This window comes from Pomacea canaliculata, linkage group LG1 (genome assembly GCF_003073045.1).
Source record: "Pomacea canaliculata isolate SZHN2017 linkage group LG1, ASM307304v1, whole genome shotgun sequence".
NCBI lineage: Eukaryota > Metazoa > Mollusca > Gastropoda > Architaenioglossa > Ampullariidae > Pomacea > Pomacea canaliculata.
The window spans coordinates 31,109,938-31,132,804 of NC_037590.1; the positions used below are offsets into that span (position 1 = coordinate 31,109,938).

At 38.8% G+C, this 22,867-nt stretch overlaps 3 protein-coding genes across 6 annotated transcripts; 1 reads left to right on the forward strand and 2 right to left on the reverse strand.

Moving 5' to 3' along the window:
- Positions 1-6,592: 6,592 nt before the first annotated feature.
- Positions 6,593-8,311, reverse strand: LOC112577351. The gene is made up of 3 exons (XM_025260412.1): positions 8,136-8,311; positions 7,359-7,487; positions 6,593-6,883 (listed from the first exon to the last, which is right to left on the reverse strand). The coding sequence occupies exons 1-3, from the start codon at positions 8,209-8,211 to the stop codon at positions 6,747-6,749; spliced, it is 342 nt and encodes a 113-aa protein (XP_025116197.1). The 5' UTR covers positions 8,212-8,311; the 3' UTR covers positions 6,593-6,746.
- A 5,039-nt stretch (positions 8,312-13,350) lies between these two features.
- LOC112577380 lies at positions 13,351-19,912 on the reverse strand. 2 transcript variants are annotated; one of them, XR_003102041.1, is made up of 3 exons: positions 15,145-15,238; positions 14,136-14,258; positions 13,351-13,820 (listed from the first exon to the last, which is right to left on the reverse strand). XR_003102041.1 is itself a non-coding variant. In XM_025260446.1 (3 exons), the coding sequence occupies exons 1-3, from the start codon at positions 19,850-19,852 to the stop codon at positions 13,675-13,677; spliced, it is 309 nt and encodes a 102-aa protein (XP_025116231.1). In that variant the 5' UTR covers positions 19,853-19,912; the 3' UTR covers positions 13,351-13,674. The 2 variants fall into 2 exon arrangements, 1 of the variants encoding a protein (XP_025116231.1); XM_025260446.1 differs by lacking the exon at positions 15,145-15,238 and adding an exon at positions 19,813-19,912.
- Positions 18,120-20,117, forward strand: LOC112577361. 3 transcript variants are annotated; one of them, XR_003102039.1, is made up of 4 exons: positions 18,120-18,431; positions 18,729-18,946; positions 19,311-19,436; positions 19,843-20,117. XR_003102039.1 is itself a non-coding variant. In XM_025260424.1 (3 exons), the coding sequence occupies exons 1-3, from the start codon at positions 18,871-18,873 to the stop codon at positions 19,974-19,976; spliced, it is 336 nt and encodes a 111-aa protein (XP_025116209.1). In that variant the 5' UTR covers positions 18,120-18,870; the 3' UTR covers positions 19,977-20,117. The 3 variants fall into 3 exon arrangements, 2 of the variants coding, with proteins under 2 accessions (XP_025116209.1, XP_025116216.1); XM_025260424.1 differs by having other exon boundaries at positions 18,120-18,946; XM_025260431.1 differs by having other exon boundaries at positions 18,120-18,946; positions 19,912-20,117.
- Positions 20,118-22,867: the final 2,750 nt, after the last annotated feature.

Sequence of the window (22,867 nt, forward strand, 5' to 3'; positions counted from 1 at the left end):
GTTGACTGTTGCTCCTTTGTCGTGTGAACAAACTGTGGGTATGAATGTGATTGTGTGATATTTTTACCCCATCTGAAATAATGACTTTTAAGGTAAGGTATATTTTTAATTTACCGATGAATTAAGTTTATCAAGAATTTTGAACAAAAGTAATTATTGGTAACCAACAATGCTAAAGAAGATAAGTTTGTTCTCTCTCTCTCTCTCCAATTCTCCTCAAATGACACACGGACTTCTCTAAAACTTAAACTCCCATTATATGAAAAAGATCTTTTTAAATCAAGTCTGAAATATTCAGAGAGTGAGTTGTGGAATAGCCTCCATCACTATTTGAACTCCTTTAAGCGCCAATTACTAGAATACACAACCACAATGCAGATTTTGACGAGACCTCCAAAAAAGATTCCTTAACCATAAAAGAGATACTTCCCGACACTAGAACCCTTGCAAATGAACCAGAACCTTCGATGTGTGAACGAGAGGTAACATTTTTCTGTAGAGGCAACGGCATGTAGTCTGCTATTTTTGGTAGACCAAAAGGCTCCAACATTCAAAGTCAGCCATCACAAAGAAGACAACCAAGCATTAGTTTTTTCTTAAAAACACCAAACAAATTTAATGACAGAAAAACAGACTACTAAGACAAATGGTCGACGTTTAGTATCACTTTTAACGGACAAATCCACCAAGCCCTTTCTTGTAGTCTGGATGCTATCAAATCCTCTTTACAACTGCTTCAGGTTTTAGACCACTTAACCCGCAAATACCGCTGGGTTGTGTTTAAAAAGTAAACAGTCCTCACTGTGTACATAATTCAAGACACGAACATAGTCAAGTGTCAGCCATGTTTCTGTGCCTGTGTTTCTCTCAGCGCTGGGGTCTGCCTGGGGACGCCCCTGTAATAGATAGACCGTGTGACGTCATATTCCAGGCTATTTTTATCCAGTTAGCCGGAAGAAAGGTCAAGGCCTTTTTTTGCTGACTGTAGCACCGCCTGACGTCATGCCCATGCTACGTCATGCGTCGTCTGCTTGATGCTGAGTCTGCTGTTTGTTGTAGCTGTTCATTGCCCCTCCCAACCCTGCCCGCAGTTTTGGCGCGAAAAGCCTTCACGCCCTGTAGCGTCACGTGGGTGATGTGAGCGCTGGCCATTGGTTCCAGCCCCTGGGAGACAATGTAGCGAACCACAGAGAGTAGCGTCCCTCGAGGCATCTTCCTAAAACTTTTGTGCTGTGTAATTAAAGTGTTTGTCACCCCACGTCTGCAAGATTACATTTAGTTAGATATTGCAGGATGACTCGTATTTTCGACCATTAATGCACAGGCTGACGAATACGCTAAAATGAGAGTTATAAAGTGTAAGCTTGTTTTTAGCCGAATAGTGTTTGTGATTAAAGCAATAAAACAAAGAAAAAGAGAGAGAGAAGAGGGAAGAAAGAGGGGCACATGTCGAGGGAATAAAAACAGAGTATGTGATGGGAGACGGAACGGTAAGCACCAGAAATTCTTAATGGGAGCAGTTTACAAGAAGCTGTCAGAAACCATGCATCATGTACAAGGACGCTTTATTTTGTCGGGAACATTCGAAGCTGACCTTGATACACCAGGGTACGTAGCGAGAAATGCGGCGACAGTTAAACACAAAGGGAAGAGAGAAGAAAAAAATAGGACAAAGCACATGATAAAGAGAGACAGAGACAGAAAAAAGAGAAGCGCAGAAAAGTGTTCATTTGATGGATCAGCTACCTTTTTTAAATTAGAGTCAGGTAAGAAACAATGTAATAATAACAATGTTGTGTTGGTATTATTCCAATATCTTTGTGGTGTGTGAACACACACATACACTTTGCGCATTACCAGAGAGGTCTAGTCAGAGTGTTCATTACACTTTTTATACCACTAAACATTGCCTAAATTTGAACTTCTGTCCGATGTAAGATTCATTTTTTTCGTCCATCGAAAGCAGAATAATGACGGCCTCAATCATACACGCGAATGAAGTGTTTAGTGTCGGTGGTGATGGGTTCGCAGGTCATTAATGGGGACAATCCGGAACCCCATGAATTGCTTGTGTGAAAAGTGATGAAAAATACAGATGATTCAGCCTTCCATATCGGCTTACTCGCGATCCCCGGATGTGGCTATGCTAGCTATTGTCATCATGTAAGGTTTGACTTAAGAAATCAAGAAGCAATACAAATAGCAAAATATATTAAACGCATTTCTATCTGCTAGTCTAAACTGCATCTCTAACAGACATATTTTCTGGTAAGTAACAAGATATCAAGCTTGGCTCCTTCTGTCTGGAGACGAAAAACCTTTTTTTTACTGTTTTTGTTGTAAACAAAAAGAAAATAATGTTGCATGCAAGTTACCTTGACCCTTCTCATGTGCGTTTGTAAGGTTGCGTGCGTGAATGTTTTATTGACCAAGCAGTGGTGTTCTTTACGGGATGTTCAACACGGGATTCTGTTTCTAGTGTCAGTCCCTCTTTTTGTCTTCTTTAATGTCTTTATGTGTGTGGGTGGGAGCAAGCTGATGCTTTTTTGCGTGGGAACTCGTGGGTGGGAGTTATAAAACTTGTTTGTGTGGCCCCCACTCTCTTCGGCTCTCTCTCTGGGTGCACGAGCTCAGGTATGAGGGTGGTCACATCTCTGTGTGCTTTCTCTCTCTCTCTCTCCTGTGCTCTGCTATCTCTATGTATGTGGAGGCGCGTGCATATGCGAGGTTGAGTCAATAATAATCAGCTATACAGCTTAATGGAATAAAAATGAAAATTTTAAAATATTTTTTAGAATAGTCACCCTGCTTTTCAACAACTTTTTCTATCGTTATAGGAGCTTGTCCATGTCCTTAGAAACGTTTTTACCTGATCAGCAAGCCACGTGCGTGCACCACTTTCTTCAGTTCTGTGATGTGAATCAACGACCCCTTAACGATTCCTCAGTGGAGCCAACAATTCAAGTGGTAGTATAAAGAAACGAGATAGGAAATATATGAAGGTGACCGAGTGCTTTAAACTTGAGGTTTAGGAAGGGGTCAACAGCACGAGCGGCAATATCCGCACGAGTTTTGTGACGTAATCACACAATACCTTTCAACAGTTGTCCCCGGTGGACGCTTTGAATTGCATGCTTCAGTCTATCAATAAGCATCTCACTGTAACTAATGGCTTATTGTTCAGCTTCTCTCCCGTTCCAGGACCGAGTTGACAATGCTGTCAACAAAAACACAAATACAGGTGCGCTGCAGATGAATGTTGACTCACCTTCGTGTTTATCTGTAGGATGTCTTTATGTAAAGTACTTGCGTCCGTGCGTGCGTGCATGTGTGTGTGTTTCGTTCGTTTGCTCGTTTCGAGCTTTTATATGGTCGAAAGAGATGGGCAGATGGCTATCCTTTTTTCAGTAGTTCCCAGATTGGGATTGGTATGATGGACTCAAGGACTGGCTGTGTAGCTAAGTGTCGTTGTGATGAAGAAGGTTTGGCTGTGTAGCTAAGTGTCGTAGTGCCAGCTGTGGCAGGAAGCTAACCTCGGGTGCAGATCGCCGCTAAGCCTGACCAGATGGTCTGTCCTCCTCACGGTGGTTCTTCGCCCTTTTCCCTCCCTGTGTCTACAGCAGAAACAGAGGCGATTAAAAGGAATTTCCAGTCTAAACCTCACTAAGCTGTACTAGAGCCACTGACTTGTGTCCTTTCTTTTTTCTTTCTTTGGAAACCATACATGCACCTGATACTGAGTAGACAGGTTTTTTTTCCTATACAAAGAAAAGCAGAGAATGAGAGAAAGAAGGAAAACAAAAGATAAATGAAGGAAAGAAGACAGATGAAAGCATAAAAAATACAAGAACAAAAAGAGGAGGGAAAAAAATAGAATAGGAGAGACCAAACAAACAACAAAAAAAAAATCTGTAAAGATGGGAAACAAGATTGTACAATATATCAATTCGTAAGACCAAGGTCCTTCTAATGAAATTGCCTGCAAAGTAACTGACTTCATTTTCTGTTCTCTTGAACTTGAAGCTCGTGATTGATACCAGGTGTCCTTTTAGTTAAATTACAGTTTCAAACTGGATTTACGGCACAGTTAATTGTGCTAGTTTTATAAATGAGGAAGCAGTTCTACTGCCATGCAGCCATGAAACAAGGATGACGGATAAAGAGTTGGGAGGTGCGAGCGTAAAGTCAGGAATCTTGTAGAGGGCTTTTACATATTTTCTTCCTTATTATTTTAATCACGCTTTTCATGCTTAATGCGATCGTTGCTTTCATTCTAAATCTTTCAGATGTCTTTCTCCTACCATGACCCATCAAACTACTATTATTATTATTATTATTATTATTATTATTATTATTATTATTATTATTATTATTATTATTTACTTTTTTTTAAATAAAAAAAGCGTTTCCCAAGAAAGTGGCACGATTATAGGACCAGGTTCATAGGACCGGGTAAGACAGCTTATCGGAGACTGTCCTTCAAGGTAACCGACTGCGCGATTGCTAGAGGTAGTCCCTATATTCTAAAGTACTCAATACATCACAAAGAGTTCCGTTGAAATATAAATCACGTAAAAGCCGTCCCCTAACCTTTTCAGGTCGTTACGAGAGTGAGCTGGGTTGACTTGGGGAGGCATACTGCGCAACTCGGGTATCGAAACAATTCTGACGCCAGCGCTCTATTCATTCGACTATCCACTTACCCAACATAAAGGTATAGCCTAAGCGATTGACGAAAAACAAATTCTTTAATATTCTCAATTTTATTTAAAGATAAAAGTTCTTGAAATTTTGACCAGCATCACTGTATGAAATCCGTTTTTATTCTGATTACAATATTCACATTTCTTGTATAATTTTTTTAAGGTTTACAGATTTTTTTAGTTGTTTATATATATGTATATATTTCATAGATTTTAACCAGCTGTACAAAGTAAAGACCCAGAAATCGGAAATTCTTGTCAGGACCACATTTCATAACTGCTGCATAAATGAATAGTAACAGACATTGTAATATAATTATAGCGTAGAAAGGCTAAGCAACAATGGAGTAAGGGAAGCAACTCCATAATTTGTTTGAAAACAAGCGTGTCTCGGTATCTTCCCTTTCTTAAATACGCCGTGTTCAGAGAACGGCCTTCTTTTTTGTTTTTTAATAAGTGTGCAGAGAAATTTATCCTATTTCTTCCTTGAAATACTAGGAGGGCAGACAGATCTCAGAATTATCAGAAACACTCTTGTCGCTGACGATGATATATATACACACACATACTCTTTTCCTTAAAACGTTTTAAACAGCAATAGGCCTTTTTTGGGAGAGGGATTGGGTGCTTGGTTGTTTTATTAAACAACATGAATCCAATTCATGGAGATTTTGCACTATTTGGAGGATAACTGTATGAAAGTATGAAATCTGTTACCATGTCAGCTTTGTGGTCGAAAAGTATCACATTCCGATATAGCTGTGTTACTACTTAATTGGTCACAAACCTTCCACATTGATTTTACTTTTTTTGGAGCCGAGTGTTGAGAAAACGGATATGCCTTTGGGAGAGCACACGATGGAAGAGATGACAATACACCAAAGGATGGCCAGAATCATCCACAAGGCATATACAATCATTGGTACATCACTGCCTCCACTCTGTATGGGTATGTATGTCTTCCCATTATGTTGTGTATATATATATATGTGTGTGTGTATTTGTTTTCATATTATGTTTGTATATGCCATTGGGTTTGGGAGCAAAAGAAAAATTTTTGTCTCGGACTTCCTCGGACAGACAATAAATTTGATTTGGTTTCATTTGATTGGCTAATCCTGCCGACCTTTGAAAGCGTTGTGAAGCATGCAAAATAATGCAATAATCTAGCTCCCTTGTAGTATATTAAAGAGCAAGTCCTTCAGCATCAAGCCCCTATTTCATACATTAGGAAAGTGATGTCCCATCGTCTGTATGAAGATGTTTATGTTGTTTGTCTATCACACCAAATCTGTGAACACCGTCTAAGCAGTATTTATTGACAGACCTAAGCTGGACATCTTAAGGGACAGTGATGTGAAAAGGATTTAAAGAGTCACTAAGTGACAGTTGAATGATAAACACAGCAGTCTACTAAACTACTTTTATTTTATAAGGGTTTTAGTTAACTGCTGTCTGCCTCGCAATAAGAAATGAGCAACAAAATAAAGTAAAGGAAGAGGGATAAAAACGGATGAAATGTTTAAAGTTCAATGTATAGAGGAGAAAGAAAAAGAAGTAATAAAAAATAAAATATAGGGTAAAGAGACAGAAAGTAGAGACAGTAAAATACAGAGTATTAAGAAAAACACAATTTAGAGCTTAATAAGGACAGCGAAAATGTAGAAAAGAGAGAAAGACAAGGGAGAAAAACAAAAGATAATAGAAGTAGAGCAAGATTATTACTCTGATCGAGTTAGTTACCGATTCTTTTTTTTTGTTAACTTATTTATACATTATAAATATCTGGCACCTTCATGTCATTTTATTAGATGGCATAAAATTATCATACAATCACATCCAAATCCACATTTCTTTTCACAACAAGAAAGCAAAAGTCAAACAACATAGATTTAAAACTGATTTTCTTCAGTTTTCAGGACAAAAAAAAAAAAAAATTTAATGTGAGATGTTACGATACATTCTCGAAACAATAGAGGCAAAGGACGACTTAAGTAAGTCTTAAGCAAGAGGAATGAAACGGTTTCATCTTGCTTCCTTGTCTCAGTTTCCACTCAGTTGACTGTTACAGAAGTCAGAGGAGCAGGTTTTGGAGCAGCTTTGATACGTTACACCTAGGATAGTTTTAGGCACGCACCTGTTTACTGGCTCGTTGAAGCACCCACGAAACGTACCTTGGTCTGCATGCCAGAGACATAGGACCAAGATTTAGGTGAGAAAAATGGGATACATAAAAGCAATCTTATCTATACCCCACTCCTCCATTTACCTGTTCATTAGTGTATACGTCTACCTATTTGTCAATCTCTTGTGTCTTCACATATACAATTGACTCTCAATATATCCTCTCATCGATCTGTCTTTCAAGTTAAAACAATAAAATGCAATAAACTCATGTTTAAATTTATAGAAACTCATTTCATAGCCTTTAAATGGTTTATATATTTTCGTGCATATAAATATTAGAGGGAAAAACAAACTCGTCATTAAGTTGAAGGAAGGGACTTGTTTACTCGGTGTAGGTTTGCTCTTGTCACTAAACGGATGTAAACAATGCAAACAGCATACAACAGCAGAAATACAACAATATAAGAGTGCGAATGAGAGGCTCAAAGGGGGACGCACACTCAAAACCCAAAATAATTGTTTATTTACTTGTGCTGCCGATTACTCTGATAACGATGCAGTATTTGTCCCCGTCGTTACAAATAACCGCTGGCGCGTCATTTCCCGTCTCGCAGGTGAAGTCAGTACTCCCACAACTCTTGCATCTTAAGCTGTTCACTGCAACACAAAACACGGAGTGTGTCAGTCTTGCTTCTGTGATCGAGTCTCTCCCATTCACCTAGAAAATTGATACCCTTTGAGATACACCTTCCCTGAGTAACACAACATCGGACTACTGCCGATGGTACATTATGTGGTTTTAAAATATCCGTATCTTCTTGCCTAAAATAGTTTCACGGACCAGCCCATGCCTTCTGTGTTTTTCGTAGTGTTTAACCCTTTGGTGGCTCATTGACTAAACGTGTACGTCGAGTGTTTGTTGAATGTGTGAAAATATTAGACGGGAAAGGTTTTAAGTGTATGGACGAAAGATCTGGAGCTCTACTGGGAAGAAGGATCGCCTCTAGGACCATTCCAGAATCAACTTTTTTTTTTTTTTTTTTTAAACCAAAGTAGCGATTTAATATCCGTGACCTGAGTGACTATTTAGCTGTTTTGCGTTTCCAACAGACGCCACAATGACTGAAGATCCGAACAGTAACAACTAACAATCATGGTCTATATAGCAGATGTGAAACAGCGATTCAACGAAAGTTCTTCCACTTTCTTGCCTTCGTATTTTTTTACCTTGCCTCTTCCCTGCACCACCACCAGCACCATCACAAAATGATGAGTAAAAGAAAACGTCAGGTGAAGTAAACCTACCGGAGTCGACGTGGAGAAGAAACAAAAGCCCGCACAGGTAGAAGGCGGCGGCCATTAGCTGATGTGTTGTTGTCATGTTTGTCTTGTGGAGTGAGAACTCGCGGCCTCTTGTCTTTCCTCAGGTGAAAGTGGTGACAGCAATGGTGAGACTACTCGGGGTGTGTTGCAGGTAGCTAGTCGGTGATCTTTTATACCTCTTCTTGTATATGTGGTGATTTCTCATTGGTCGCCTATAAGGTCTTTTATATCCCATGCACCGTTTGACACGCCGGTGTGACATGGGAGATGTTATGGGGGAGGGGGTTGTCTTGTATTTGCTCTAGAAAAGTGTTTTCACCTAACTGATAAATATGAATGTACGTGGAAATGGGGGAGTAAAAGATGAAAGGAGGTGATGAATGGAAGAGGTTTGGGTAGTTGGGGGGAAGGTGTCGCTCAATTGTGGCGCTGTATGTATTTCTTAATGTCTCATCTCCTACAGCTCGTCCTGTCGTTGTCTGTTGTGACTTTTTCTGACGTGGCAGACAGAGCAACAGGAACTCACATCATTCATCATGCTTTTTGTTCTACGTACTGTAACAAAATACAGAAACTAGTTTATGATGATTACAACGACAAAGAAAAAGATGATGATGATTGATGGATTATGATTAATGGATGATTGATAACGATTGACGATGATGACGATGGTATGCAGAGTGCCTGCGTTTTCTCTCTTCGTTCTGGATTTGTAAGTAAGGTAGGGGAGGTTTTCACTGTGGGACAGTGGAGAATGTTTTTGACGAAACATAAATCGATGAGCTGGCTCAAAACAGTTTGAAAGCGGAATTAGAATTCAGATCTTTGTTGTGTTAATCGTTATTGTAGCACCTCATGACCTTCAGAGAGAAGAAGGAAAATGAAAACAAAGATGAAAAGTTAAAGCCATTTTCTGTCACCTACTTTTGCACAACGTTAATAAACCTCTCAACTACACTCCAAATTCGCCTTAGATGATAAGCACAAAATTATCTACAACCATTTAGGTTTTGAACTCTGGACAAATGGATCATATTGCTTTTAATGTTAAAGAGAGTAGGTTAGAGTGTTGTAACTAGTGACTCCCTTTTACTGTTCCTAAATATAGTAGACAAGAGACTAAACACGGACCTGAAAAAAGTGACGGGAGAGAAAGTTTTCAAAAAGAGAGGCACACGACACCGAAATACAAGAATGGATGTATACAACAAAAACGTTTCTTTCAGTTAATGACGAAGCCGTTAATGATGAAGCCGTCAGCAAATCCAAAAGGACCCTTCAGAAATGTTTGCAGACAGATGCATTGTTTATAAAAGATTAAAAAGCGTTTTAAGGTGGTTCAGGGAGGTAAGTCTTTTTCTGAAACCAGACTGCAGGGTAAGAGGAAGGTCTTGCTTGCAGGTGAGATGGATCAGAGTGTTTTAAGTCTTTTGTCGACGTGTACTCTCGCAGTTTGCCTTCCACTGACTGTCGCATGATTCACTGCAGGTGTCGCATCCTGGAGGTCTGTAATCATACGACGGTCTTTGCACGGTCTGTGTATACACATAAAGACAAAGTTCATAACCGCTCTGTACAGCATCTGCACAGTAAAACGAGCTTCACGATTCATATTCGGATAGCTATGAAGGTTTGCTTCCAATTACATTTTATTGTGCAGGTGGTACACAGCGCGGTGAATGATTTATGTACATGTGCAGACCTGATCGATATGGTAATTTTGTAGTAGACTGTAGGCTAGGGTTACCGTGCTGAGAGATTATTAAGATGTTCTGAAGTTCCACAAAGTAAATGAGTCACTAATGAGTAAGACATGCCTAAGGTGCCTGTTGTGGCTGACAGGACGGAACTGCTGCCACTAGTCTACTAAGAGTAGAATCCCCGACAGTCAGAAAGATAAAACCACTTATGTCAGCTTTTCAAAATGTTTTGATGTCCTGACAAATGTCAGAAATTTTAATTGTTTGTGCGCATTCGTAGATCATTACTTGCTAGATATGCTAGCGCGCGATGATTCACTATTTTATGTTGCTGTTAAAAAAAAAGTTTAGATATACCGAAGTTTTTGTTCTAACCGACTGCTGCATCAGCAGGGTCAAAGTGAGTTCACAGTCCAAATACGTACGTTTCCTTCCCATCCTGCATTAACTTTGCGATTTTGAATGGGCCCCTAATGGAGTGACGGAAGAAAGTAAAGGCTACGGGCTATACCTCTCCTAACTGACCGAACGCCCATAGGGCGTAGCCGTTACGCGATTACAGTGACCCGGACATTTCGCTCCGCCCTTTGACCTCGCGCCCGCATTTGCTGACCTGCTGTCAGACTCCATACTCGCCGCCCGATGGGTTTCTACCTGCAACAACCGCTTTGGTCATCGCACTCTCAATGTGAATTAGGTGAGAAGTGGGCACTTAAATTCTGTACAATATTATAACATGAATTATTCATACCAGTTGGAACTGTCTGTACAATATCGTGATTTCTTGTTTTAGTTTAATTTAATTTGCATAGTTCAGCCCGAACCGTCGATTTGTCACGTGCTACTTCCTCTTTGTGTCATGTGCTCGATGTAGGAAGATGCCCCATGGGGTAACAAGGTATTTTATGTATAAATTCTCTACGCATAATGTTATGGTTTCAAATAATCCTTATTATGAATTAACCTATAATAGTTCTTAGCACATTTACCTTGTATACAAGTTTGAACCCTCCATCATGTATTGTAAGACAGATTTTTGTAATTGCTTTTTTTAGATTAAATGCAGACTTTGGTTATTTCCCTTTCTAACAAGTGCTGAAGATTTAGGATCGTGCTTAGTCAAAGCATTGTAATAATGCCGACTACAAAACAGTCAACAGATGACTCCACAGTGTGGCTGAAGATGAGCCAAGCTGAATGTAGTGTGTGTATAAACTCTTCCATGTTGTAAAATACGGCTACACATTTCTTAATCATTGAGAACAGCAAACAGTTATTCCTGACAGAGTGAAATATATTAGTGTTTGATAAAATGTAATATATCTATATATTTATTTTCTTTTATATAAAGTAGTCCAGTTTTATAATATTTTCATACTTTTACAATAAATGTTTAAAGAGTGTTCGATTGTGTTTGCAATCTGCAATTATAATAAATAAAATAACATTGCTGTAAAGCTGTTGTACATTTTTGCAAACATGAAGACTGACCACAGTTACAGTTTAGTTAAATACAATGTAAACACCACTAAACCAGGCTCATTAGCTTAAAATTTCGTCTAATTGAAACTTTAGTGATAACTTCAAGTAATCTTTGGGCAATGTAGGATATATGTATATATTAGAAAGGAGACAACACAGGCTGCAGATTGTTTCTGCATGAATGTGCACACAAGTGACAAGACAACAGTAATCAGAGGTTTTTCATGAAGAGTTGTGACAATGTCATAAAGTAGCATGTTCTGTAAGATGTGTAGAATGCTTTAATTTATTTATATAGGATATTCAACATCCTGGAAAGGTTGTAAGACAATCAACCGACATGGTATATGATGAGACTGGTTATTCCCAGTTGAACGCCATCTGTCAGTAACCAGGGTAAAATATCTTTGACATGTTTATAACAGAACTTGGTAAATCAGATCCCTTATACATATAGAAACAGAAGTAAAGACTGCAGTGTATTATTTAAATTTGTTGTTTGATTTGGTAACATGTGTTGTGTAGCAATCTCTGGCGTCAATATATCAATCAGTAATTATTTCAATGTGAACAATGTAACAGTCTAGGGATTATTTAAGTACAAAATACGAAATCTGGTATTGTTAATTTTCTATAAAAATAACCGCTTCCTCTGTACTGTGTGCGTGTAAATCCTGTTTAGTTCTAGCTATGGAACATGAAAAATCCAAATAAAAAGTGAAAAAAAAGCAACAAACGTTTGTTCTATTTTGTTATTCGAGGATATTTGTGACCCTCTACGACGAAATGAGTCTTATGTCGGAAATCCGAGATTTGTCAAATTGCATATTTTTAAAAAGCACAGGCTCTGAACTTTATTTTGATACAGTTGTTATTCTTCTAGTCCTAATATTGAGTGATTTATAAACGTTTGAAGTAAGAAAGTACGATTGCGACGATTTTAAGAAAAGCGGGTTCCAAGATTAGCGTCTGGTGTTTGTTTATTTAATTTTATTGTGTAAGGATTTTGTTTACTTTCAAAAAATTCACCAAGGGAATGTTGAGGGTAGTGTTAATATTCTTTGAGCTGTATAAATCTTGTAATTTGTGCAGGCTGTTTTCTTTTGAGTTCAATAGCCGATAATCGTCAATTAAATAATCTACCAACATTGAGGAACACATGGAACAGCATTGGACCTTGTTTTATGAATTTAACACATATTATTTCGCAGCTTGGGACTAATTGTGATTATCCCATATAGGTATCCAAACAGAGGTGTAAACATCAAATAATTATCTGAAATAGTTATATATTTGGCAACATTTACTCTGTGACATCATCAGGTGTCACAATATCAATATTTCAGAGTCAAAAATCTGTTATTCTTAGTAATAAGAATATTCTTAAAAATCACTACATTCTGTACTTGTACATCCTTTTATAACTCTACTCTGTATCTTGTTTATATAAATGAAAGAAGTTTTGAAAGGTCAGTGCCATGTGTCTGTAACAATTCAGTTGCTTGGTGTGGCAATAGTTTTTTGAAAACATATTTAATTAAAGAAGAAGCTGGTAATAATTTTAGAAGCAGTGCAGACGTTCATGTAAGCTGTGTTTATCTATCTATATATTTAGTCTGTGGACACTGTTGAGGTATAGCATTACTTGGCAAAGTGTTTACTGACAAACTTAAGTTTACATCTGAATGACAGCCAAGTGAAAAGGATTCAATGAGTGACTGACAACTGAGTTGTCTACACAGCAGTCAGCTCATCTTTCATTTTAAAAGATTTCAGTTGACTGTTGACTGCTTCCTGGCGTCGCAGATTGAAGCAACAACAGAAATAAGAGGTTATAATAAAATAATATAATAAATATAATAAAATAAAAAGACAGAGCGATAAGAGCGAATGGAGTGCTTGAAGTAGAATGTAGAGGACAGCAGAAAAACTGCTGCAAAATTAGAATAATAAGTATCACACAATCACATCGATTTCTACATTGTTTCACACCACAAAGAAGCCAAACAACGTAGATGGATTACTACTTTTCTTCAGTTTTCTGGACAGAAATTAAATAATTTGATGTCAGATGTTGCCATTTAACAAGCCAGAAACAACATTTCAATACCAGGAATATCTTTTTAAAGCTTTCACGTTGATGCATAGCAAGAAACAATAAATACTGAAGACGGTTTTTATATGGGATTACATAGTTCATCTTTTGTGTATCATGGACAAAAATTTACTGAAGAGTATTTTTTCTTTATATTTTCTTTTATAACATAAAAGTACTAAAACCCTAGTTTTTGGTGTCAGTGGCGATTTCTGACAAAATGATGCAGGTCAATACAGTCCTATCATTCTTCACCAATATTGGATGCACTGTTACAGTTGTCTGTGTAGCAGTAGAGGTGGCACTCCTTCCACGTTTCGTCGACATCCACGCAGTGGTTACCTTCGTCATTTGCTGTGCAGCCACGAAGTGTAACTGTTTGGTCCGATTCTGCCAGGCATAGGGCAATGAATTAACAGAGGATTGTGATGGGATACATCCAATTAATTAAATATATATATATAAGCTTTTATTCATCCATGCTTTCTACCACTGCAACTATTCGCTTACCCATCAGTTGATTATCTTTTCACGGATAAGTTTATATATTTTTTCATTAGATTATTCTATGTTAAACTCTCACGCCCATGACTGAAGAGATGTGAACAATACAAACAACGGCAGTAACACAACAATGGTAGTGCAACAGGGCGCAAGACGCACAGGAGGATGCACACACGAAACTAAAAACTAATGTTTATTTACGTCCTGGGGAGAAAAATCTAATTGCGTAGCAGACTTGGTTGGTTAGGCACTCTCTCTCTGGTACGTTGCCAGAATTGCAGTCAGGATCACCGAACGAACAATTCTTGCATCTCAAGCTGTTCACTGCAACACAAAACACAGAGTGCATCAGTCTTGCTCCCATCATCGTGTCTCTACTAACCGCCGGAAAAGATGTTAGATATACATAGTCCCCGAGTAGAACATCCTTCAACGACTTGTGATAGTACTCTATGTGGTTTTAAATTATATGTAAGGCTTGCTTTCTTAATGTAAAACAGGTCGATAATAAAAAATACAGTTATTAGTTTGATAAAAGTATTTTAGTCGGTGATCTCCTATGTCCTTGTTGGGTGATCAGGTGACTCCACCTAAAGGTGCATTTGCAATATCCTTACTGGTCGCCTTCAATGTCCTTTTATATGTCACACGTGTCACACGGCAGGGTGAAGAAGGAGACATTATGGGAGGGGGCTGGTTGCCGTATATAGAAATACAAATATTGCAATAGAACGTTTCTTCCACGTAACTGGCGATTTCACACATGAGGGGGGGGTGGGGGGTGGGGGGAAGGAGATGTGAGAGGAACTGCGAGAGTGGAAGATGGAGGGGACCGAAGAAGGGAAGAGTTTGGGTAGGTCGGAGGGGTTGGAAGAGTGACGGTGTAATTAAACAGCCACACAACAAATTCACTAAAAGTGTTTTGAAGAAGCTGGTACAAAGACGATTACTAACTATGAAGGTGGTTTCTCCATTGTTTTGATATATATATATACACAACCTTAACTGTCCTTATATCAGAGCGACAAAGAGAAACACATAATTAAACATAGAGAAGAAATGTATTAATTCAGTGTAGGTTCGCCCCCATGACTGAAGGGAGGTAAACAATGAAAACAGACGGCAACGGCAGAGATACAATATTGTGGGAAGTGGTAAATATGGTTCACAGGTAGACTGACAGAAAAAAAGAAAAGCAATCTTTACTTACTCTCGGCATCGAAAAATCAGTAATTCTCGGAGGGCAAACGCATAACATCTGCCACGTTTCCAGATTCGCAAGCGGGGTCAGGTGAAGAACAGTGCTTGCATTTTGAACTGTTTAATGGGGACTTTTTTAAATATTCAAAACAATGTTTTTTCCACGGAAAACAGTATTCCTATTAAGACATAAATGTCTACCTACATTATTAATCTTTAAATAGCTTTGATTTATTCAATTATTATTGTCTGGATAGTTTTTCGCTGGCACCCGTAAAACTTAATGAAATCGATCTCCGACATTGTTGTTGGAGTTTTACGCTTTGTCAGCAAGTAAGGATATAATATATATATATACCACAGCAGGAAATCATTATAATAAAATGTAAAAGACCGCTCGTTAAGTCCTTGTCCAATATCTTTGCTGCAAGTGAACCCTGATTACCACACGCTTGTGTATTGTGGTGATTGTTTTATTGAGCACGTGACAAAGGGAACATTACTGAACTTTGGTTTTATTGTCTGTACGGTCCTTCTTTTGCAGACTTCGATCCGCGCGACACAGGCAACCGACTAGAAGCATTATTGTCTGTCTGTATCGTGTCCTCGTGTGTGTCCTGTCTGCCCCATTCTAGACTTTCTTGCTGTTTCACATACAAAATACCTAATTATTATTCAAGTAATACAAATTGATATTGGAGTGTGTCTAGCAAGATAGGAAGGACCCGGGTACAAAGCAGTGAAAACAAAATTATATTTTAAGATTGCAATTACCTGTTCTTCATATAGTTTTCGACTCTGCACCCTCACACTCTCACACACAAACAAACACTCGCCCGTACAGAATCTTACAAACTCGGTAAGGTATCAGAAAGTCCTAGAACTACAATCTCTCTTTTGTTTCCTCAGCTGACGGGAAAAGTCATAGAATGCATGTAGAAGAATGCATGTAGCTTTAACATAAACATACTAAACTGTGCAAAATGTGAACGTAGACCAGGGGTGGGGTACCCTTTTTCTGCCAAGGACAATGTAATTACTGAAAGCCTGATCTACACCTGATTTCAAACCTAACCGCCATCGCATGTAAATTGTCGTCCACACTTTGTTTTATTGTGCAGATGATATACGTTTTAAAACAGACTGCCTCTCATCTTTTAAACCTTCATTTAGTTTTTGTCAGTCTCATTAGTACAAGCAAAACCTGATCGTAATACACAAATGAACTGTCCTCCACAGATTGTTTTATTGTTCAGATGATATACACACTGCTTGCCGCATCTCTCGTCGTGCTGGAATTAGAGACGATGTTGGGGTGTGATTCGCTGTGAAGCAGCAAGGATTTTATTTTAATAAACAGAAAAAAAACATAATCATGGCTATAAGGTGATAACTCTTAAATCAGACGACGAATTCGAGTGGTGTAGATTCAAACCACGCTCTGAATGCGTTGATCGTTTATGAACTTGACTACCATTTAATAATTATACACACTTAGTTGGTCTAATTAACCAACTACTTTGAGGATTGCGCTTACAGATGTCCGAAAACATTTATAAAATTAGCCGCAAATTAATTAATAAGACTGGTGAATTAATAAGACTACTACCATAAACACATTTGAAATATTTATAAATAAATTGAACCAAAGGAAATAGGCGTTTCCAAATTTTTTCTTAACCAAACCAATAGAAGGTAATGGAGGGTTACCATAACTGAAAAAAAGATCTAAACCTCTTGAAAAACTCCAATGAACTGTAAAGACAGTGGCAAACTATAGAATGGCTCGATGAACAATAGTAAGAAAACAATAACGATATGAAGGTCACATAAATAATGTAAAGTACAAACAAATACAGTGTCAAAAATCAAAAAGAAGAAATACGCCAACATAAGGAGATCTGGCAACATTATAGGATTGCGGACTTGGCAGGCTTCCTGAACAGTTAAAGCAAGAGAAAACAACAGAAAAAGAGGGACCCAGCAACAGTAAACAACATCTGACAGAGTAGCGACCCCCTTCCTCTGCCTATTCTAACCACCTTCATCCTCTTTCCTCCACTCTCCACTCCTCCATTTTTGCTCTAATCCCTTTCACTCCCCTATCAGTCCAGTAACCTTTGGTTGGAAGCTCTTTTTTCTTGAAAAGCAACACAAGCTCTCATCACACTTCCCTCCCCAGTATAACAGTATCCTCTCTTCACGCTAGCGTGCATACTGGTGGGGGGAATATGGGTGGACATTGAAGGAAACCAGCAAAGATATTGCAGATCATCTGAAGGTAAAAGCACGCTCCTTCCAAGTCCACCAGCAAGGACATCCCAAATTTCCAAATTTGCAAAGGGACGAATATAACGCTAAATACATGTCCGCTTTTGTGGACGCTATTTTTAGGATGGAAACGCATCTGTAGATGATGACTAGTTAAACAAATTAATTATAGTGTAGATATGGTGAGGATAATTTGTTTTGGATTTTTCTTTTTAATATGGTCAGCCCTAGTCTCTAGAGAAGCGTATTTGAACGTTCAAGGAGCTAGAATCTATTAAAATCTAGTTCAGTTATAAATAATTTCAACGTATGTGTGTCCGTTCGCGTGTTTAACTGACAGATAATTTGTAAGTAAAACTAACGGCAAAGTTGACTTAGCTTTCGAGAAAAGTGATTAAAAAGGTCTGGTCCGCAGGCCATATCAGAACTCCGAAATGATTTGGTCTGGCGTTGCCAAGGCAACCACAGGTGAAATACGAAATTCAATAAATTTAGGAGATTTATTTTTCTGTAAAATTATTGACTATTATGTGCATATGCCCAAAGTCTAGGACGAAATAGCCATATCGTTATGGTCTGAACCTTTAAATACATCAATGTTCATGACCGTGCTGTAAGCCACCTGCACAATAAAACTGTTATTTATGGCAAATAGTCATCGCCATGCACATTTGAATTGTCGTCCACCGCAGACTGTTTTACTGTGCAGATGGTATAAAGAGCGGTCATGAACTTTGTCTTATTGTTCACGCGCACACCATCTACAGACGGCGCCACCATCGGGCACTTGACAGCTGCAGTGACTCAGGGTCCGTCAGTGCCAGGCACACTGGGAGTGTACACGTGGCAGCTAGAGGAGAACACTTTGACCCACCTAACCTGGAAGCACGACTTTCTGTTTGATCCTGCAGTGTAGTTTCAGAAAAGGTCTTACCTCCATCAGCCCCAAGCTTTGAAGTTCTCATATGGGATGCTTGTATTGTGCCTCCCTTTATCGAAAAATATTTCTCCCGTCACATTTTTCAAGTTCGTATTTTATCTTTTCTCTTCAGTTTTTAGAAACAGGAAAAGGGTAAAGCTCACAGACACAAAAGGAGGTGAGACATTAAAAGCAGATGGGGACTTACAGAGCACCGAAAGTCTCCCCTCCCACCACACTCACACCGTACCCAAAATTCTTCCTATTCGAAAGCACACTTCTATTGCAAATACAAGACAATCAGCCCCCTTCCATAATATCTCCCTCTTCACACTGTCATGTGACATGGTGTAAAAGATATAAAAGGCAGGCGACCAGTAAGGATATTGTTAATTCACCTTTAGGTGGAACCACCGGATCAACCAGCTAGGACACAGATCAGCGACTGGTTGCCTACAACACGCCCCGAGTAGTCTCACCATTGCAGTCACCACTTTCACCTGAGGAAAGACAAGAGGCCGCGAGTTCTTACTCCACAAGACCAACATGACAACAACACATCAGTTAATGGCCGCCGCCTTCTACCTGTGCAATCTTTTGTTTCTCTACCACGTCGACCCCGGTAGGTTTACTTCACCTGACTTTTTCTTTTTGTTTTTACTCATCTATTATTTTCTGTTTGTAAAACATTGTTGTGCTTTGTGACATTACAGCGTTAAGTAATCTTAGTTGATCGGTAACAATTATGCAGTCAATAAGAGTTAAACAACTCTAAAGCTAAACTTAATTTGTCTTTAAGAAAGTAGACCTCTACTGACACTATTGATTGTTATCTGGGGCACTTTCTTTAAAAACCATTTAATGTATCATTGCCCGTCGTCCGATGTTATGTTACTCAGGGAATGTGAAGATCCAGTATTAACACATTTCCGGAGAATAGAAAAGATTTGATCACAGAAGCAAGACTGAAGTGCTTTATGTTGCAGTCAACAGCTTAATATGCAAGAATTGTGAACAAACTGATCCCAACTGCAACTCCGGAGAAGTGGCAGATGCCGAGTGTGAGCCCTCGATGCCTTACTGCATAACTATTAAAGGTACTTTTTCAGATGGTAAGCAAACATTTGTTTTTTCCTTTTGTCTGTGCGTCCATGAGCCTCTCTAGTGCACTACTACACTGTTGTATTATTGTCATTGTGTTCTGTTTGCATTCCTTACCTCTCTGTAGTCATGGGCGCAAGCCTTCACTACATTCCATTGTTCTCTCTCTCTCTCGTTCTGTTATGTACAGGTGATAAGAGGATTTTCGATATAAATATGTGGGGAGTCGTTTATTGCATCAAATTTAATACAGATGTTAGCATATTCTAAAATAAAGACACATTTATAGGTGAGGGTTGATATATTAACAAGCAGATGAAGATGTATGGGTAGATATGTAGATGGATGAGTGGAAGGATAGATAACATTACTCTATTTATTCCTTACCTCTGCTAAAGCATGGCCATTTTTGCTCAGGACGTATCATAGTCCATCGTTCCTGCAGCAACGAGTCATTTCGTACGTGTAAAACAATGTTGTTCTCAGTACTGACGTTGTGCCCTATGACCTGCCAAACGGACCGCTGTAACAACAAAGAAAACGATCCATGAGAAAATGAGTTAAGCTGACATTCCTGCCATTGAAGGCTTTAGAAAAGTTTTTGTCGGTTTCTCTTAAATACATGGCGACATCTGACATGAAACTGTGTAAATTTTGTCCAGAAAACTGAAGAAAAACAGTTGTAAATCTCAGTTGTTTCACTGTTGTTTCTTTGTTGTGCGAACAAATGTAGAAATTGATGTGATTGTGTGATAATTCTACATCTTATTTAGAAACAGTTAAAGGGTAACCCTTAGTGCAACATTATCTTTCTCCTTCTCTTTAACATAAGAAAGATTTGATCTTAAGGTCTGTCCAAAGTTGAAAGCCTCGTTGTGTGCAGATGATTTCGCTCTCTTCATCCGAAGCATCTTCCTACCTTGTATCGAATGTCATTTTCAGAAGTGCATTAACGGTGTGCAAAAGGGGACCAGACGGCTTCAGCTTTTCTTTTTTTCCCTCTCTCTAAACAATTTGGGACGCAACACGCGGGTGCAGACACCTACCCGTTATATCATGTTTACACCTTTTAGCCTCTCGTGGCAGTCTGATAATCTTCCTCACAAATATAATTTTAAAAAGAAAGGTTGTGGTCGCGGACTCAAGGGGTTTAGAAATCACGCTGGTATAGATGAAAGCAATGCACACTTGTAGTAAAAATAACATTGAGAGGGTGGCAATACCACCTGCAGGTTATTTTAACAAAGTTGGGGTAGACCAGGGTTGGGAAACGTGTGGCCCTTGGTCAGTCGCAGATCTAAGTACATCTATATGTTTTTATGACAACACAAATTGATAAAAATTTGTATTTTTTACTATTAAGTAAGTAAAAATACTAATGTAATTTTTGTTTGACATTCGGAAAGTTCGTATCGTAATAGACAGGACAGGCACAGAGTATATGTCTGAGCACACTCGTATTCTTCTCGTCGCTGCCCGCGGCCTCTATGGGCGATTTTGGAGAATTAAACATGCATGTGACCTGCTGACCCCGCCAAGAGTAGACCACTTGATAATACACATTGATATTGTTGTCAGAATGTAACTAGATATACTGAATTTCAAATTCCACCTGCCGCTGTCTTTGGAGGACCCAAGCAAATGATCTCGCGGGGCTTATAGGACATTCCCACCCATGCTCTATGGAGTAAGATGCTCATTTGCGACAGCTGTGTCGACTGTGTCTGTGTCACATGGGGATCGAGCTAGAGGCGTATTAGCAGCCAGCCAGCGATAGACGTTGTGCACCCGATGCCTGGAGCGTCGTCAGTTCACATGACATTTACACGTATTAAAAATGAAGCGTACAATCACTGATGATTAATTTATCGATACATTACCAACTCACATGTTAAATGGACTTCTGCTATCGACTCATGGCTGAGGGAGAAATCGCTTTACGGGCTCCTCTGCGCCTACCGCCCAGGGACAGTGCACTGCTGTAACCAGTGTAGTGTCTTAGTTTGTAACCCTGTGCATAAATGAAAGAAAAGATATAAGGGAGGCAACACTGGAACCTTTAGGACTTGTTTCTCCATTGATTACTTCCCTTTAAAGGCAGAAAAAGTCAACCAATTAGGTATTTTCTCGTGTTAAAACCACGCGACGGTTTGTTTACTTGAGCGTCATATTGACATTCGCTGCCGGCTACTCGATTCAACGTAAATTTGTAGTCAAACAACGGAAAATGAGAAGAAAACAGTAAGTAATATTTACATTCTAATGTCTATTGTAATAAAATATGATCTTGTTTGGTACTTTCCCTCTTTTTCTGTTGTTGTATCTTACTCTTGGTGTTCAGGGAGCCTGCCAATCCGCCGTTCTGTACCGTTGTCAGATTACTTATGTTTCCGTATTCCTTTGTTGTTTCTTTTATGTTTTATTTGTCACATACATTCAAATAAAGGCGCGTGTACACACGCAAAGAAATTTACTCTGTTGGAGATGCAAATGCAATCTTGTGTCGATCGGTAGCTTTAGTGCAGAATTGCAGGTTGTTTTATTTTGCAGTTGATTTACCCTTTAAATTTGTTTTTCTTTGTTTTTTGGTTTTTTTTTTTCTTTTTTGTCTCCTCTCGTTTAGTTATTGTCTGTTTATTTCACTGTAGGGGAAGCTTGATCGCCATTCAAAAATAAATTGTCATCTTCTGCTTGTTATCTATATATATATACAGAGGCAATACACTTTTTCTTCTCATTCGGACATTTCGTCCCAATTATCGAGACAAGCGTCACAAGCATCCCAAGACAAGCATACCTGTTTCTTCCCCTCATCTCTGTAAAATTCGAATCAGATTTTTTCTTAAAAAAAAATAATTGCATTTCTCTTTCAAACATATCAACAAACTATACACCAGAAAATTGAAAACCTTGCCGGTCATACATTGTGTAGAGGATTTTTTTTTTTAAAGTGACGGACATTTTCAGTAGCCAATAGAGCAGACCTGGGCAAACGCCGGCCCGCGGGCCGGATCCGGCCCGCCTCCTGTCTCTGACCGGCCCGCCCGCTGGCCGCCCACCAGTAAATATACTATATATACAGTATTGGGTAAAACTGAGTTAACTATATTAGTCCGGCCCTCTAGAATCATCCCAGTTTCTCATCCGGCCCTCTAGAACCATTCCAGTTTCTCATCCGGCCCCTTGGGAAAATTAATTGCCCACCCCTGCAATAGAGGGTTCAAATGCTGCAGATGCGAGAATTATTTTGCATGGGAAGCAACTACGGTATTTACTTAAAAGCAAACATTTTGGATACCGTCCCTTGAGAATACTTCATATTCAGTTTTAGCAGGTATTGGTATTTAGAACGATTCTTGAAACTGTCTCTACTACAGATAAGTTTTGAAATACCAAGCGAAAAAATAGTGACAGGGAATTTAGTGCACTTTTAAAGAAACTT